The 19,855-nt window shown below is 37.8% G+C and overlaps 1 protein-coding gene across 3 annotated transcripts in view; it reads right to left on the bottom strand.

Annotated features, from left to right (window-relative positions):
• The window catches only part of oxr1b (oxidation resistance 1b), an 86,514-nt gene extending 67,020 nt beyond the window's left edge, over nt 1–19,494 (bottom strand). For 2 of the 3 annotated variants that reach the window (XM_079828441.1, XM_079828443.1), the window contains exons 1-2: nt 19,399–19,494; nt 12,944–13,031 (exon numbers count right to left, since the gene is read on the bottom strand). In XM_079828441.1, coding sequence (XP_079684567.1) covers nt 12,944–12,960 — 17 coding nt within the window. In that variant the 5' untranslated portion in view covers nt 12,961–13,031; nt 19,399–19,494. Of the gene's footprint in view, nt 1–12,943; nt 13,032–13,119; nt 13,261–19,398 lie in introns of those variants that run through there. The other variant, XM_079828442.1, reaches the window with a different exon arrangement.
• Between the last annotated feature and the right edge of the window lie 361 nt (nt 19,495–19,855).

The raw sequence follows: 19,855 nt of genomic DNA, 5'->3' as shown, positions 1-19,855 counted from the left end.
AGCTACCACTAGACAACAGTTCATTACATAACACAATAAATAATTACATTTAATAATTAAAAAAACATGTTATCACGTGTTAGGATATGCTTTTTAATAATAGAGTTACATTATGTAACTTTTGGCCCTCTAGCGGTTAAACCAAAACAACCTGATCTCACAGAATTCCGTGAAATGAACACGGGTCCCTTAACTCAAAATCCGTGACAGTTTCACGGAATCGCCGAAAATTCCGTGATGGGTCCACGGAAGTGATTCCAATGCAAGTCAATGACAGTAAAATGCAGACATGATTTTATGAATATTTAAAGGCTACTTTCATATTTTGGAGCAACTAACTCCACTCCTACCCTAAACCTACCCACTCTCAACAATATAAAAACACATAACAGGCAAATACAAGTACAGTCACAGGTATTTATTGCAAAAACTGACCAAAAACAGTAAAAAAGTATTAACTCATGTTGCATTCCAAGTCTTTTGAAGTCACACGATGTCTTCATGTAAAGAACAGAGTTGATCTTAATGTTTTAATCGCTAAAATGATGATCCCGCCGCTCCGTGAACACACTCATTCATATCTGATTCAAATAATACACACGACTCTTCAGCGTGACGCATTCTGTCACGAGACACACGAGAGCCAATGGCATTTTACAATCGAAGCCGACGTAATGACGCTATTGGTCACGAGACATACGACAGCCAATGCTGTCAAAGCTGATGTAACGTTTCTCCCGGCGGCAAATTTGAAATGTATTTTTGATCTTTGGCGGATGGACTCGACGCTGCTGATCGCTTTTGGGGATTTTCTTCACACAAATTAATCGTTTGGCCTCGGAACACTTGGAATATTTGTACTTTTGGAATAAATTGTGCCTGCAGTCGTATCTGCCTGTTATATCCTGTTTTTTTATAATACACATATGATTAGGTTTAGGGAAGGGATTGGGTTACGTGTTCAAAACGTGTCTAAATACTGTAAAACAAATATTAAATAAATAAAATTATGCTGGCTGATTAAATCGAGAATCACACTCCATGTCATAATGGCAAAAATCATAGTTTCATGATGATAACCATGCCCAACGCGTCTGTATACTGTCATTGACTTATATAGGCATCACTTCCGTGGACCCATCACAGAATTTTCGGCGATTCCGTGAAACTGCCACGGATTTTGAGTTAAGGGACCCGTGTTCATTTCACGGAATTCTGTGAGATCAGGTTGACCAAAACTGCATGCATTTTGCAGAAGAACATTGTATTGGTTGTGCTTCGGCTCCGTGTGACTGTGTGGATGAATATGATGATCCTTCACCATAGATAATGCTTTACAACAAACTTGGTTAGAAAGCTGTACATGGCAATTTATCTGTTCAATAAAATACCTTACTCACCTGTTGAGTAATAAAAACGTCATCTCCGCATCACTTTTACAACATTTCAACTACCTTAGTATTTGCCATTTCACAAAAGGTAAGCCAATGTTGATTCTGGTTTTATTACGAGCTCTGTCCCATTCTCTTTTTGCCAGCAGGCTCTCCTCTGTGTTTTGCGTTTTTTTAAAAGGGTGATTCCCTTGAGGTTCGAGATTTAGCTCCTCCATGTCAACCTTTCTCGCTCGTTGTGACAACTATCTATGGCTATCTAAGCTATGGCACGCCCACATCATGAACGAATTCAGTCAACATTTATGTGACAAAAGTCAAGTCAACTAGTTGCAGATGACGTCATTAATGAACAAATAAGCCTGAACCTCGAGCTGAGACTCGAACGTGGGTTGCCTTGTGCACAGCTATGGCATATGACACAGCTAGGGCTGCAACAACTAGTCGATAATAATCGATAATGAAAATCATGGACAACAATTCTCATTATCGATTAGTTGGGTCTGCACTCACGCACACAAAGCTTCCACCAGTCGTGCCAAATTACAGCACTTAATAACACATTTCTATGGACAAAATGCATCTAAAAATAGTGGAGTGGAAACAGAGTGAGCCACTAACATAGGCTACCGTCATACGCTTTGACAAATGCGTGTGCGTCCTCAGTTCATTTACATCTGTAAATGTTACTAATTCCATTTTGTATTTCCATTTTGCATGAAAGAGCGCCTTGACAGCTTCAAACTTCACTTAAAGGGTTAGTTCACCCAAAAATGAAAATTCTGTCATTAATTACTTACCCTCATGTCGTTCGACACCCGTAAGACCTCCGTTCATCTTCGGAACACAAATTAAGATATTTTAGTTGAAATCTGATGGCTCTGAAAGGCCTCCATTGGCACAATGCATGGTTCACACTCAAGACCCTTAAAAGGTACTAAAGACGTCGTTACAAAGTCCATCTCACTACAGTGGTTCTACAATAACTTTATGGAGTGACGAGAATAGTTTTTGTGCGCAAAAAAACCCTAAATAACGACTTATATAGAGATGACGATTTCAAAACACGGAATCATGAAGCGTCGAAGCGTTATGAATCAGTGAGCCGAATCATGATTCGGATCGCGTGTCAAACCGCCAAACTGCTGAAATTTGGCGATCCAAACTGCTGATTCGACTCAGATTCATAACGCTTCGAAGCTTCATGAGGCCGTGTTTTGAAATCGTCATCACTATACAAGTCATTATTTAGGGTTTTTTTGCGCACAAAAACTATTCTCGCCGATTCATAAAGTTATTTTAGAACCACTGTAGTGAGATGGACTTTGTAACGATGTCTTTAGTACCTTTTAAGGGTCTTGAGAGTGAACCGTGCATTGTGCCAATGGAGGCCTTTCAGAGCCATCAGATTTCAACTAAAATATCTTAATTTGTGTTCCGAAGATGAACGGAGGTCTTACGGGTGTCGAACGACATGAGGGTAAGTAATTAATGACAGAATTTTCATTTTTGGGTGAACTAACCCTTTAACGTGCGCCAGTGCGGTGGGCGCGTGCACACGCGTCAAACAGACAGAACGCAGTCAAGAGGGAGACAATTAATATTCAGCGCAAAAACATTAATTTAGCTGAAATATCTGCTGTTGGACGCTAAATTTAGGTTTAAAAGTCAACATGTAATTCAAGTATTTTATGAGAGTAGTAACTGTAAAGGGATAACAGCGTGTAATTGAATATAAATGTTTAAACTGTCCTTTTGCTTTTTACAGACATATCCTGACGGAAATATCCATGGTTTTACTATGGTAAAACCATGTTTTTGGTGTCTTGATTACCATTTGTATAACCACACAAATTCCATAGTTAAACTATGGATTTAAAGCAAAACTATGGTACATTTTTGTAAGGGTAGATATATTCACTATGTATGTTTTCATAGCACTCAGCTGACATGTTTGTTTGAAGGACAGCATTGGGCAGGATGTGGAATAGTGTGTTTTGTCAATAAAAACATAAAATTGGCTTTTTATCCGATTAATCAGAAAAAGAATCGACCAACTAATCGATTATCAAAATAATCATTAGTTGCAGCCCTAGACACAGCGCTGCCCACAAGGCTATTGCTCCTACATAACAGCTTATTTTTTATCAGTTCTTTTGTCTATGGGTTGTTATATTTCTCACAGATTTCTGCTCGCTTCAGCACTGCCACTCTGAGATCGATTGCTATGCCTGAGGTAAAACACGCCCCCCTCATTACCATACGGACAAAGAAATGTAGACATAAATACAAATAAACATAAATAAAATGTGGCAAAAAAAATTTAAGTAGAAATAAAGAAATGAAAAAATAAATAAACTTGGAAAATACAATTATACATAAGTAAATAAAAGAATAAATACTCATTTATTTATTTTTACATTCCTTCGTATATTTATGTATGTATATATTTATGCATTTGTGGGGGGGGGGGGGTTTACATTTCTTTGTTTATTTATTTATTATGTCAGCTTTGGAATTCCATACATGATCAGCGACGAGTCCACATCAAGCTTAAAGTGTCAAGGCAGAGCATTAAAGTCAAGTAGTCGGAGCAACCCCTAATAGATGGAGCATCTATTCTCCATTTACAGATACGAAGAGACACACACAGCTGAGTGACGTACGTATGCAATTCCTGCGAAAACCAAACTGACATGTCTAAAATATAAACACTTATAATAGGCTTACCATAGGGAATCAAGGTAAGACAAAACGTGTTTTGGAAGAAGCATTGATGATGTATTGACTCATCATTTACATTTTGTTCATTTTGAACGAAAACACAGTGTACCTTTAATTATTTAATGAGTACCTAATTAAATACTCAATGTTTAGCTTGCTTTCTGTTGCAAACAGTTGTTTTTCCCACAAATTAAACAACCGTAACCAAATACTGTAATAACAGATGGTTTTCTTGTGTTCTAAACAGGCTGTGTTTCTTCAGGTAATCAGGTAAAGGCCAACAGCTCTCAACTTGATTTAGATGGTGGGGATTAGTTAAACCTGCCACTGTGATCCTTATTCACCTGAACCAAGAAAGCTGTAACCCAATACCTTTCTTTTCTAGCCTTACGTCATGCACTTACGTAGTTACTCCATTAGCCGAGACAAATCCAGAGATGAGACTTGATAATACTGTGGATAACCTTTCAAAATGAGCATTTCTGAACTCTTACAATCACCCCTTCTAGTTTTAATATAATCAATAGGAAGCTATAAAAAATTGTGGAAGATATCTTTTTCCAGGGAATCCATCACTGTTTCTTGCAGAGATAACAGCCCGAGCCCGGATACTGCTGCAGGTAAAAATAACTCTCAACCTCAAAGGACCTCAGACTCCCTTCCAAACATCCCGAAACACTGCTGAAATAGGCATTAATGCGTTTTGACTGGCAAAAAGGAAGAAATAACTAACAATATATAAATAAAAGAGGCCCTTTAACAATCCCCAAAACAGTCATCAATAAAACAGAAATGGAGTCCTCTTTAATGCAATTGGGCCATTAGAGCACGTCTTGAAGCCTTGAGGAGAACATTTCATCCTCAGAATAGTGGAATGGAAAGTGCATATGGAGAAATGCAGATTATAGCATCCATCAAGCAGGACGACAGCTGTGTAGTGGGGTGGGGAGGGGGGTGTTAGGGGTTAGAGAGGATTATGTAATCCTCTTGAGATTTTTACGCTTGAACCCTTTAATGATGCATCACAGGGCTAAAACAAAAATTCAAGAGCCCTGCTTATGTTCAGCAATATCTCGTTTACAACCTGAATTTATTAGAATTCACGAGTATCTTCACCTGGGGTCTATGCCATTTAAATGATAATGCTCTTATCTTCTCTCCTGTGGTTTCCTACCAGAGCTCGATTCTCATCACAAAGTTCACTTTTAGAAAACTCAGTGTCCTGCTCTGCCTCGAATTTCACCATCTCTTAAAGTGATCTGCTTTTGTTTTGTGTGTGCGCCTCAAGCATGGTGCAGTCACATTGAATTTATAAGTACCAAGTCATGCGGTCATACTGATTTATGATCAATCAATAATTTTATGATGCATATGTTTTGAATGCAAGTCTAACAAGAATTGATACTGTTGTTTTGGTCCATGTATCAAATAGGACGACCACCAGCTATTGTAAACAAATGACCATCGCCTGCCACTACTCTACATATCTACCACTAAATATCATTGTTAAAATACATGAAAATGACAAGTTCAAAGTCCCCCTGTAGTAAATACAAATTTTATCCCTTTAAACTCTATTTTTCTATATTTGATCACCAAAATTACATATTTTAAAAAAAATTCCTGTGAAAATAATGCATTCATGCCTTAAAATAGCTAATGAATGTAACTCTACAGCCTTGCTTCATTTAGTATACACAGATCTATAAATATGCAAATGAGCCCCGTCTCCACTCACTCATACGGGCTCGTTTGCAAGTCGATGTATCAGAAGGGTAAGTTTTATGTTAAACTCTCTACAACGTCGGACACATAACGGTAATTAAAGGTGCCCTGCCACATGCATTTCATTACTTTTGTGGTAATGTCTAAAGTTCTACCATGGACTCTGTAACATTTGTGGAAAAAAAATGCCTTGTTTACCTTGTTTTAAGGCAAGCCATTCTGGCGGGGTATAGAAAGCCTGCAGGAAGACTTTGCGCCAGTTCTCATTAATATTCAACGAGCTAAGCTGCTTGACTCTGATTGGCTAAAAGCTAGCCAATGAGAGCCTGGCTATCAGCATTCTTTACCCAGCGCAACAAGTAGAGGAACTTTGTTTACTATCATCTGGAATCACTGCAGAAATGGCTTCTTCAGGTATATTGCCATATATATATGACCCTGAATCTGAAGAGGAGACAGAAGCACAACAAGAACCGTAACCAGCTTGTTTAACCATGGATGTGTCTGAATGGTATAATTTATGTGCAAGTAAACCATCAAACAGTTTGAAAAGTTATAAAATTTATTCGTGGCAATTGTCTTCTGACATTTTCACTTTCAAAAAATGACAATATTGGCTAGTGGCCAGATGTGTTTATATGACAAAACGGACTATGCCTGCATTTGGAGACATGGCGACTGCCTTAGATAGACATTCAAAGACAAATGGCCTAGGCTACTTGTAATTTTGGCATTACAGATGCAAAGAAGGTTTGAGCCTGGTTGTTTTGTACGGTGGCCCAGAAGTGCACAACACAACAAAATTTAAAAAGCATACATAAGTTCACAACACAACAAAATAAATCCACAACACAACGGAATGAAACCACAACACAACGAAATCAAGCCACAACACAAAGAAAAATCCACAACACAACGAAATCAAGCCACAACACAACGAAATAGCCACAACACAACGGAAATGCTCCCAACCACTCGGGGGCACTCGGAGCGCTGTAAAGTTGCCACTGTTCTATAGAGTTGGCAATCTTACAAAGAAATCAATACCACAATTAGTTTCAACAGTATGTAGGCTAACCATTGTTTATCTATATGAAATATTAATTTTAAATCACATCACCTACATGCATTATAGCTGCATATTTATGCTCGAGAATGCTTTGACCCGATACCACGGCGCTAAGGGAACGTCTGCCAATTCCACCAATTGGTTGAAATGTATAATTTGTATGAATTAAAATTACTTTTAACATTTAAAAACAGACATGTTAAAATTCCACAGCTTGATTGTATTGGTAAAATTGACTTAATAATGCACAACACAACATTGGAATTTGAAAATTAAAAAAAAAAGAGTTAATTTAATTCATACAAATTATTTCAACTTGGTGGAATTGGCAGACGCTCCCTTAGCGCCGAGGCAGCGGGTCAAAGCGTTCTCGAGTATAAATATGCAGCTATTATGCACGTAAGTGATTTTTAATTGATATTTCATGTCGATATACAACTGCACACTTAAAACTGATCGTAGTGTTTAAATATTTGTAAGATTGGCGAATCTATATAGAACAATGCAAGGAAAACTAACTTTAGCGCACTCCGAGAGTCCCCTAGTGGTTGGGAGCATTTCCGTTGTGTTGTGGCTATTTCGTTGTGTTGTGGATTTTTCGTTGTGTTGTGACTTGATTTCGTTGTGTTGTGGATTTTTCTTTGTGTTGCGGCTTGACTTCGTTGTGTTGTGTCTTGATTTCGTTGTGTTGTGGTTTCATTCCGTTGTGTTGTGGATTTATTTCGTTGTGTTGTGAACTTATGTATGCTTTTTAAATTTAAATTTCTGTTAAATCTATACAATTACCACTGTAAAGTATATAATGACCGCCATGGCTTCAGCCCCCCATAAACTTCTGTCCAGCCCCCCTAAAAAAATGTGTGATTAACCTTTCAAACATATGAAACTGGCGGCAGGCTTCGGCTTCGTTCCGTTTTTTAGTCTGCGTTAATCAGCGAGTTCTTCAATCCGCAGCGGCATCCAACAGAGCGAACGTCAGAAGCAGAGGTGTGTGCGTTGATCTGAGCCTCATTGGTCCGTCACCGCTCATCAATGTCAAAATATTTGAGAAAACCAATCAAATCAGAGTATAGGCAGGATTTATGTTCAAACAGAAACTGCTGAGGCTGAGCGCGAATTTTAGCAGCAGGACTCAATGTCAAGTGCAAGATATGCAAGTAGCTAAACTAAACATTTCATATTTGACAGCTGCTTCTTTAAGTCAGAAATGTTAAACAAATGACAAAAATATTCAGGCAAATTAATAAACTTGTCTAATTTCGCCATTTTGATTTGAAATAGGTATATGAATATGTAATGTCATTTATAATATAATTAACAAACAAGAAATATTAACAAAGCTGTTTTCTTCAGATTAGGCATAAGATTAATAGTAAAAGTGATTAATGAATGTGTGCATAACATATTGTACATTAATAATTCCATTTGTAGCTGTCAGTATATAAAAAGCTCAGCTTTTTTCAGCCTGTATTGGGCATACGATTAGTAATGAATGTGTGCATATTGTGAATTAATTTAATAAATTTAGTTACCTAGCTTTCCTGTGTTAGCCTTCAGTTAATGTACATGTTCATAAAAATGATTCATAAAACATATAAATATCAGTTAAACATGTTTACTTTCTTCACTGACAAAAATTGAAAAATGTTATCAGTCATATCTGCCCACTGACATGGTTTTCAAGCTATTATTATCACATTTGTTGGCGTTCAGAACATCTTAAAATGCACATATGTAGATCATAGAAATCAAAATTTTCTTGAGGGGCCATGCCCCCCAAACCCCCCCAAGCCTCACATTTAGGATCTCAGTGATTAGAAACCTGCCTACATTGTATGATTAAGGGATGTACAATATGGTCATGCACAATAAGGCATTAATAATTGCTTTATAAGTAATAATAAACAGCCAATATCCTAATATGCATACTAATAAGCTACTAGTTAATAGTGAGAATTGGACCCGAAACTAAATTGTTACCATTTTTTTTTCATACCCTCACTGAGGGCTGAGCCCCCCAAAAATTAAAGGAACTGTATGTAAGAAATGTATTTCAATTAATCATAAAATGGCCCTGATATGTCACTAGACATTAAGAAATCATGTTCATTTCAAATATTTATATCACTGACAACGGTTGTCCGGCCAAGATATTGTCATTTTAAAATTGAAGTTGCAGCCCTCAACTGATGTTGATGTTGACGTGTTGTGTTTTGGCCTGAAGCGCCACCCTCCACCTGTCTACCAATCACGAAGTCAGTAGTGTTTCTGCATTCGGGTTGCCAGCTCTGCTCTAGTTACCACAGCTGCAGCTACAAACTTTTTGGATAAACAATGTCTAACTTTACGAAACCTAAACGACCTCCTTATGAATCAGAAAAACGTTGTGACAGTGTCTGAAATAAAACAAGGATTTGAGATGCCTTTGAAAGATAGAGACGGCTGAAAACGGAGAATAATTTGAAGACTGATGCCAACGTTGCTAATTTTCTCCTGGACAGGTAAGGTTCATCTATGTTTGGCTAACTTGTACTTAATGTAAATGGACATTTCAAATATTCATGACAGTCGAAAAAAGTTATGCATGTTCGAGCAAAGTAACGTTAGGTTTACTCAGATGGAGGAGGTGGGTCATTGAATTGAAAAGGTAACGTTAAGGAATTGTTTGGTAAAGAAAAACGGCGAGTCGTCATTGATAACATTAGTAATGCATTATCAGAGCCTGTTTCTCTGTCATTATGCTGGGACGCTGAGGAAAACAACATTAGCACGCCTATTAGCACTGTGTAAACGTATTTGAGACAGTAGCCTAACGTTACCTCAGTAAAAATGATTCCACATTCGTTCTTCGCATATATAGTGGACAAAACATGCTGCAAGTTGACCTGTATGACCATTGCTAATGTTATTTAGCCTTGCTGTAATTTTACCATAGTATTTTTTCATGTGGGAATGTACTGTCACATACGAGCGTTCATATTTACGATTATATTTGGCTAATCGCCATTAGTACATTTTTGCGATTCATAATTACTTCACAAAACATCGCTCTTGAAGCATAAACATAATTAACAGAAAGAAAAAAAACTTACTGTGTACGACTCGTCACTTGCCATTGAAAGCTCCGTGTAGCAGCCTACGTTCCTGCTGCATCCTGCAGCCTATCTGGCAACCTCGAGTCAGGGGGAGGGGGAGAGGGGATCCACCGCTCTACAGTAATTTGAAAATGATTGCAGTACCAGTTTTGGCCACAGTCCTACATACAGCTCCTTTAAAATCCTAGAATCGCCCCTGATGACCGCTGTCAATGGCAACGGGTTTTGTACTTTTGATTCCTGTCTTTCATATCATTCCGCAAGAAGTCCGTTGGCTTATTGCAATGGAATTTCATTGAAGGTGAAAGTCAGCTAAGAAGACGTTGCCACGCAACACCCGAAACTTTCAAGTTCTATCTGTGTGGCAAACTATTTATTTTGCCAGTAGAAGCCACAAAACAGTAGCAAAATAATTTTTAGAGACCCATTGTGTTAATTGGCAAATAGCCATTGTGGCAAATAGCTAATAATAAGCAGGACAATGTATTGTCCGCCGGTAATTATCGGAAAATAAGTCACTGAGCTAGGCGAATTCTGTAGGCGTGGTCTCAACTGGCGAGCTCATGAATAGTAATGAGCTCAGGCAACACCACGTCAGACTGACCAGCTTTTGCAATTGACCTGATTTCTCTGCTTATTTCTATTCAGTGTCTAGAGCTGACAGAGGAGGTAGCAGTTCATTTTCACTGCTAAAGTTACACAAGCCATGTTCCCGTTCGCCATCTCAGAGTCGGACAGCTGCCTTCTAAAAATCAGCATCCAGAAACGCTTTGAACAACTTAGAACATCAGTGGAGATAGGCACATAGTTCATTATAACATCGTAATCTACATCATATTCATTCACCCGCTATATTGCTAAATGTTCCCGATTTTTCATATCAACAGAAAAATATACCGGGATAACCCCTGCTTCAGAGCATAGTTAATAAAGCCCCTCGTGACAGGATTGGTTACAAGGTAGTTTGTGATTTAAGACACACTGGCAATTTCAAACCGCTTTTTCACTGCCGTTTTAAGGAGAAAATACTCAGCAATTGTGTTGACATATAGCCTAACGTCATCATACTCAGATTTTAGTCCGAATATGATTCTGATACTGCTCCATTGGGATGTGATTATGAGGCGTTTCAACCGAACCAGGAAAGAAAATGCCTCTGCACTCAATTGGATAGACCTACAACCAATCAGAGCAACGGAGTGCAACCCAACTGCACGCACGCTGGAAGAAGTAGTAGAAGATGAGTGTAAACGATCTTTACCGGTGTTGTAAAAAAAGAATTTAAGGATACACAGAGTACTTACTAGGCATGTGCCGGTATCAAATTTTCATGTTGCGATTAATTGCTGAAGCTTTTATCACGGTATACGGTATTATCACGATATTGAAATAAGTTGCAAAAAAAGTGTTGTCATACTACAACAGGTTAAATCACTTTCTTATAACAAAAGAACCAAACATTTCAATACAATAAAGCAATACACAAAAATGTATAAAGTAAAGAAATATTTAAAACAGATTAAAGTGCAAAAGAATTATAAAGAACAATAGGTATGCTGAAATGTACATTTAACATAGATTAATACATGCTTTAGAAGTATTTTTCATTGTCAGTTTGTTAATGATGGAACTAATGTTAAATACTGGAGCCTTGTAAAGTGTGTGATTGAACAACAGTCAGAACATATTCAAACAATATCTAGGGCATATAATTTAGTCCAGATTAAAATATAAAATGCAAGTTTGAAAATGAATAGCCTTAAGTCTTTAAGTATTATGTATTAGGTTATATGATTACTGGGGAAACGACTGCATTTCTGCTGTTCCGTCAGCGCCCTCTGCTGTCAAAGAATGAATGTGCACTTCAGCGCGTCTCCTCATTCCGCCATGTGCTCGGCTCATGCACGGTCTATTTATATCATTGCACGTTCCTCTTGGTCTATTTACATCAGTGCGCGTTCCTCTTTGACGTGTTGTTCATTTTAAACGGTTGATGGGTAAAGTATTCTTAAAATTCATTCTAAAAATCGGAATAATTCGTAATAAATAATTATTCACGGTATTTTGAAGTGCCCACAATAACTATATTGTGCATGTTCATTATTGCGGTATATTGTATTACCGTTTACCGGCACATGTCTAGTACTTACCAACATAATCTTCATTTTTGAGAGAAATAGTAAAGGTGAATGCATATACAAACAAGTTCTCCGTTTAGGATTAGAATGAATTCAACCCAAGCGCTCTTTGGTGACTTGATGATTACACTACTGTTGATCATCTATCCATCATCGTATAAAGCCCGCCCTGACAACTTGATTGGTCCTAACAGCTCTGGTTCGAGCATAGTTGCTCCACAATGGATCAAGTCCAGACCGAACTTCCCGACCTCAAATGTTGTGGGCGGGGCTAAGTTCGGCCTCCATCCAGGCTAGTTGACATACATTTGCACATTAAAAACACCACATAGACATATAAACAACATTAAAAACTAGATTTTTTTACCAAAATGCTCTTGATTTTGAATGTGCCTTTACCTACATTATCCCTCTTGTATACAAATCAGTTTGCAAATGCATGACATTTCCTTGTACCCAATAATCACAAAACTCGCTTATACGATGTTATTGTGTTGTAGGTGGTTGCCATGGTGTTGCTATGCAGTTGCTAAAGTGCTTACCAGTATTTTGGTCTCTAGATATGGTTCTGATCCCTCCTTTATTCAAATCTCAGCTTTTTATGATATGTTTCGAAAAGTGATAGCACACCTCTCAATAAATTGCACAATTTGAGGTTTCATTCGTGTGCATAGTTACACAGAAAAGTGATACTTAGAGTTAGTGATGTACATTTAAGCCCAAGCATGTGCAAAGTAATAGTCATGCTTGACTCAAAAAAAATGCATGTAAAAACAGTGTAAACCACTACAGTGTACTGACCTCTTTGTGTTGAACATTCTGAGTCCTTGTTATCCTGTGTTGGATGGCTGACACAAAGACAGCGATAGGCCAGCTCTATGAAGTAGACCTGTTGGAAGAGAGTACGGTTACAGGGAGAGGTTCAATCAACATCTCATGGTATCAGGTTTAAAAAAAAAAATCCAAGGACCAATAACCTCATCTCTGTAAGGGGTGTGACCTCTACGGGTGAGCAGATTACAACTGAGAGTCACAATCCAACAGTCTTGAACAAAATCAGAGGGAGCTGGACAATGTTAGCTATATGTCCACTAATTGCCGACCAGATGGTGTTTACCAAGGGATTAGTTTGTAGATTTCCTGTCTGCTGTCTTATCGTTGGTTATATAACTTTTCCAAAGAGCAGAAGAAAACGTGATTATAAATGATTATTGTCCTCTTTGGTTGGAACCACTAGAGCTAACTCTGTGCAAACTCAATTAAAATGTCAATAAGAAACCAAAGATCAGCTTTAATAGACCTGCCTTAAAGGCTATTAAAATACTAATGACTAGAATTCCGCTTTTTTTCCACTCTCTCTATTTAAATGCATGATATTGAATATTCAAATACGTGCAGACACCTGCCATTGCAGGTGTACACTAGGTCCCGAAACTTCTCGTGCTCGTCAAAATCTTTGTTAGCTAATGAGATCAATGGCGAGATAAGTCATATGTCAACTAGGGCTGCCCGTCCAAGCAGAGTGCATCAATAATGTACGAATACGGCCAATGCAAGACGTAGGCACTGGTAAACCCTCTGTTAGTCTAATAGTCAACCTACCTCAACCACAAAGCTTAGGTAAAAGTCATTGGCATATCAAAGATTTTAATACGTCAAGCAAAAGGAGACGAGATTAATCTCTGGGATGAGATTGGGAAAGTAGAAAGCATGTGCACAATGGACGCCAGAAATAGCACGGCTCCTGGTCTTAATATTGATGAAAAGAAAAGGAGATGTTAACTGAAGACTGTCCCTCGTCTTAGGGGTAATGGATAACTTTATGAATGGAAATGGATTTTCCTTTAATTGAGGATGACCTTCTGGCCATCTGGTTTCATTAGAGTGAGCCATAGCACGAAATGACAACGGTAATTGTTCTCACGGTGATGAAAACAGAGCCAGTGGACTATAATCTAATTGCCCAAGACTATGACAAAACATTGAGGACTTCAGGCTGATGCACACAAATACATTCACTGTATTTTGCCTATGCATGCATGCAATCCATTGCAATTCAATGTAGTCATAATAACATTAAACTTACTGGGTCAACCATATCTATTAATTACATGCACTTTTATGTACATGTTGCAAGGTATAAATACAAAGAACACACTTTTGCATTGGATTAAAAGTCACTAATGAGCCTCATTAATAAACATCTGGTCCATATATCGCACAACAGCAGGGAAAGATCAAAGTGCACCACGCTAGACTGAAGGGATGTGGCCCCTGGGAGAGAACAACAAACATTCATTACTAACAGCTGCTGAGTTCAGTCAATTACTCCATGAATGGCAATTTCCACCACTAGCGAATTAGAAAAATACATTATTTTTGTTCTTAACCACAGCACCGTTTCGACAGTGGTGGATTATAAACAAATGTCTTTTTGGTCATTCAATTATTTAAGTCAGTTTGATGGGTTTCTCCTAAGAGAAATGTCGAAATGTATTATAGATGTAAATGCAAGCTTGCGTCAAAGCAGATAGTTTATGGTTTATCTTCACTGCAGCAAAATACTAGAGACGACTGTGATAAAACGTGCCACTTTAATTTGCAGGAATTACAGCTAGTGGTTGAAATGGATACTGCAGGCCAAATTCAAAATATCATTTTTTCCCGCCCCCTCCTCCTAAAGCCCTGTACACACCGGGACGAATAAATGCTTATCGCTTGCGTTTTTCGTGACGTTTTCCGGTGCGTTCACACCCAAGCGATTTCCACTGGCGATGCGGCGAGTGAACGTGCACATTCAGTAGATGGCGCTCCCGGTACACAAGGTGGTGCTGCGTCACTTTACGCTTCTGACACTCGCTTGTCACACAGAAGAAGAACAGAGATAGTATTTACGTGCTTGCCAAAACCATAAACATATGTCTATGGCCAAAACCATTCACACACTTTTTGCTAACTGGCAAGCAGCATTAGCAGCTCATCTTCTTCTTTGTCTACTTACTACTTCTTCGTCGTATCAATGTGTGCTCGGCAAGACAGGTTTGTGCTTGAGCGCCACCAAGTCGTGTTTTACTGTCACTTCAGCAGCTCCAGGCACGTGAACAAAAGCGCTGATCTCATTGGTCGGCCAGTTTTTAAACGCGTCGCGTCAAAATAAAAAAATGAACCAGAGGCGTTTTTTTTTTAATTACGCTTTTACGTCTGCCTTGTTTTGCGCGTCGGTGTGCACACTCGCATTGGCGTCCTTTGTTTAGTCACAAGGCGTTAAACGTCAGCGATAAACGCGCACGAAAATCGTCCCGGTGTGAACAGGCCTTAAGACACGATGCTCACGCGGGTTGCCAGTTTGGGGACACGCAACAGGAACGAGTGCAATTGACAATATAAGGTGAAGAGACTTAAGTTGATGAGTTGATTTATCCGCGTTTTAATGTGCTTTTTTAGATTTTTACATGGATGCAGAGGCTTTTTATGTTGGATAGAAACTGCGATCTCTGACCCAGTTTGTTCGCTGGCTTCCATCATGGCAGAAATACGCTTTTTCTCGCCAACTGGCAACCTGTGGTGTCTAAATACTATTGGGTAAACTGGCAACATGCCGTATCGCACAGACTAAAACAAGAAAAGACATTCCGACGCGGAACACACATTTCAAAGTAAAATAACTGGCTGTAGCATTGGTTTTCAGAGAAACGAGTCCCTTATTATGTTTGCAGATATTTAGGAAACATGCTATGGTATTTTTATGATTTAGTACAGTCAAAAACTTACATATATCACCTTTAGTTTCCCTTAAAGGTGCACTGTGTAAATTTTAGTGCCATCTAGCGGTGAGGTTGCGAATTGCAAACGCCCACCCCTCCCTTTTGAAGCACATAGAGAAGCTACAGTGGCTGTCAGGACAAAGGGTTACTGTAGAAACACAAATATTTTACATCATCGGAGGGTTTTTTGGCCAGAGGCTAGAGACTACAGCCAGTAGAAGGAGTTAGTTCCGCATGTTATCAACCCGCCCATAGGGGTGGGACCTCACTCACAGAATGTAAATGCCGCTCGGCCCGGGCATTAATAACGGAGCGGTACGGAGCAAAGTGAGTGTTTCAACTTTTCAATAAATTCTTATGAAAGTTAAGCTTCCATAAGCATGATCTGATAACGCGCCAGACTGGACACGCGTTGTGAATGATGCCGCGCTTACCTCAGCTCTGCTCAGCTCTTCGCTCTCGTGATGAATGAAATCCGGCTGCATTTGTGTCGTGACTTTTGTTCGGCTCACTCACACTTTATTGAAAAGACACGTTCAGTTTTTAATTGTAGTGTCTGTTCTCTAACTGAACGAAATTATTTTATTACTATGAATATCAAGTGATAACCAGTAGTGGCTTTGGGAGTGGCCTCATAGGGCAGCGAAGCAAGTGCATTCTGGGAGTTGTTGTCTTTCATCCACATGAGACAAAAATAAATTTTCTGTCTTTTCTCTGTCTAGAAGGCACCAAATTCAAAAATAATTTCACATTTCTACTACATAAATGACCCAGTTTAAATACACATTCATCTTCCCAGCGCTGAAGTATCCCTTTAATATTCACAGTATTTAAATGCACTAAGACAACAACATTTTGTACAAGTAGTTACAATGTTAAAATAATTTTGTAATATAATTTCTTGCATTTGGAGGCAAGGCTTACAAGTACAACCATATTATTTAAGTCACTGACACACTTTATGAGCAACCTCGCGGTAAATACTTGTGTCTCTATCCGGAGGAAAACCATATCTCCAAAAACGCATATTTATAACATGGAATATTTTTAAAATTAAACACCACGTTATCAAAGTTGGTACTGTTGCCTTATATATATGGTAATATACTTGAATATGTCATGATATTATTAACATTTTACCAAAATCAAGCTCAAATTGTGTTACGAAGTTGTTGACCAGCGAATTTTGAGAATTTTTATAGATGTGTTTTGTCCATTATTAGAACAACCGCATCTGAGGCACAAAGTGCATCGCATTACGTTTTCACCAACTTACAGGTTAAGTGTAGTTTATTACGTCTATATGGGCATTATTAAAGACGAAGTGTTACGCAAAGACTAACGTTACTTAAGAAAGCATTGGATATGACTCGACGTTAAATGCTAGACTACACTCTTCTCTGCTCCTCAAATACATAAAACATTAGTCTTATATATATATATATATATATATATATATATATATTTATTATGTTTCTTGAGTAAAATAAAACGCTGTCAAACAACCAATTCATTATTTACCTTGCATTGTAAACGAGCAGAGATGGTTCAACCTCTGGGGGACTTCATTCGCGATAGAGGCTGGGCGGAGTTATTGGGTTTGACTGACACTGTGACGATCCAATGGAGCTACGAGGCTTAGTCGCAAGCTCTTTTTAATACTTTTCATTGGTTAAATAGTTGAGAGACGTAAAGGGTGAAGAATAGTAATTATATGAAAAAAAGACGAATTATGAAAATATAAGGATGCAAAGATATTGAATAAAAAAAAGTAAATGGTTTTTATTCACTGACAATTCAACATGTACAAAATAATTTGTTGATATTTTCAATTTCACCAGCGATGTAGAACTTTTACTTTTGACATGCAAAAAGCTTTTAAGCATAAAAGGCTTTTCATTTTCCTAATGTGCATCTATCTCATCACATTCAGCTGTATATGAATGCTACTTTCTAAATACTCATGATAAAAAAAAAAAATGAGATTGTTAGAATGAAGAGACACAACGTATCCAACTCTCCCCTACACATATAATTATTTTATCTTTTCAGATTAGATAAATTATGGAAATATATTTTAATTCTATGACTAATGTGACCCAAAATCTCTCCAATATAAATGTTCAGCACTGGACAGCGACCAAGAGTTCACAATCACATGATTTCCTTCTTCAGGCATACGTTGATGTTTACAAATGTACAAAAGTAGTCTAAATTAACATTAAAAAAAAGTATCTGGTCTACATTAACATCCTAAGAGACAAACATGAGTCACTAAAAGCCCTTGCTGGAAAACACGATGGCGTTATTGAAGTGCAGCAACCATGACCATGGAAGCACAATGAGCGTCTTTATGTAACAAGGCTAATTTACAGCAAAACATGCACACAGCACTCATCAATAACATTGATATTACAGAGCCACTTTAGTTTGTGAGTGCATAGCCATTGCCCTGTACAGGCCGCTCTTCAGTCATTTCAGTGGCTGGATCTTTAAAGCAATGTGTCTAAGCCATGCAAACAGGCCATCTCTTTGGTAATTTATAGACAGCAGCTATCAGGCGGCATTATAATTCACTGGGTTTTTCTATAGCAGTTTTCCATGAGTGTCCGCCTGGATGTGAAAGCACTGCTGCTGTGAGATCGATCAATCAATGAGGACATACCAACAGCGATACAGCATCTCTTAGTTTCAATTACACAGAGTTTGCATCAAAATCTGCTGGTACTACCATGACACCCTTTGGCACAATGGCTTTATTAGTACCTTGTAAGATTCAATGTCATATTATGTTTAAATTGCATGACCAGACAAAATTATGGGGGGAAAGCTTTCACATTTACCAAAATCATGCAAATATGTTTTTTCCATTAACACAGGGATCAGTGATCTCTATCTGGAAACCTAAAACTGAATCAGTGCAGATATAATATAATATAATATAATATAATATAATATAATAAGTATATAATAAGTATATAATAAGTATATAATAAGAAACAAAAGTAGCCTATCGTTAAGACAAAACAGTCTCCCCAACATTTTTTTTTTCTCTATAACATACTCAAAAACATACATATATACATACATACATACATACATACATACATACATACATACATACATACATACATACAAACATATGATGTAAACTTTATTTCTGGGTTCCTTAAATTATGTAGCCCAAAACAAATACTTTTGTAATAAAAATACATGAAATGAAGAGCATAAAAGGAAACTATAGTGCAACAATATAGTCCCATTGGCAATTTCAGCTACCCCAAAAATATCCCTCCTGTCATCCAAAACTCCAAGAAAGAAAGAAAAAAACTATTATTTCCTGGACTGTTATTCTGTCCTATACGCGTGCTGCCCGAAGAAACAGTCAAGTTCAAGTTAAATACGATGTGTTTGCCTTCATTGTTTTATTTACATCCAGACTAAACTGTTAGGTTAAATAACAATTAGCGCTTGCAATAAATTCGTGCTTACCTTAAGCCAGGTAATGCGTCAGCAAATCCAGGGGATGTGTCATTTCATGCAGTGTTTATGATTACACCTGCCAGACGCTACCATTCACACTACACCAGCATTAGCGTTCTGAGAGTGCTATTAAATGACCGGAACATACCATCACATCCTGGGGTAAAGGGGTGTGGAGGATCCCACCACAACGAGACCTAAACACATGGATGTGGGATCTAAATGCATGGATATGTTCCGTAAATATGGAGACATATAGAAACATTACATATAAATGATGATATTCAAGGATACATTCACAGAGAAGGCAGGGAATAATTTAAAAAACCCTCTTTTTTCATACATAACTTCATCCACACATCCCTTTTACACACAAATTACAGACCAATAAAGTTTATGTCCAGGAAAAAAAAAGCTCTAAAATAAGAGCTTGTTATAAGAATTGTTATTATTATAACAAATGATT

Source organism: Gobio gobio, assembly GCF_949357685.1.
Source record: "Gobio gobio genome assembly, chromosome: 11".
In the NCBI taxonomy this organism is placed as follows: domain Eukaryota; kingdom Metazoa; phylum Chordata; class Actinopteri; order Cypriniformes; family Gobionidae; genus Gobio; species Gobio gobio.
Note: the sequence above shows the minus strand (reverse complement) of the source record. Positions and strands in the feature narration are given on the sequence as shown.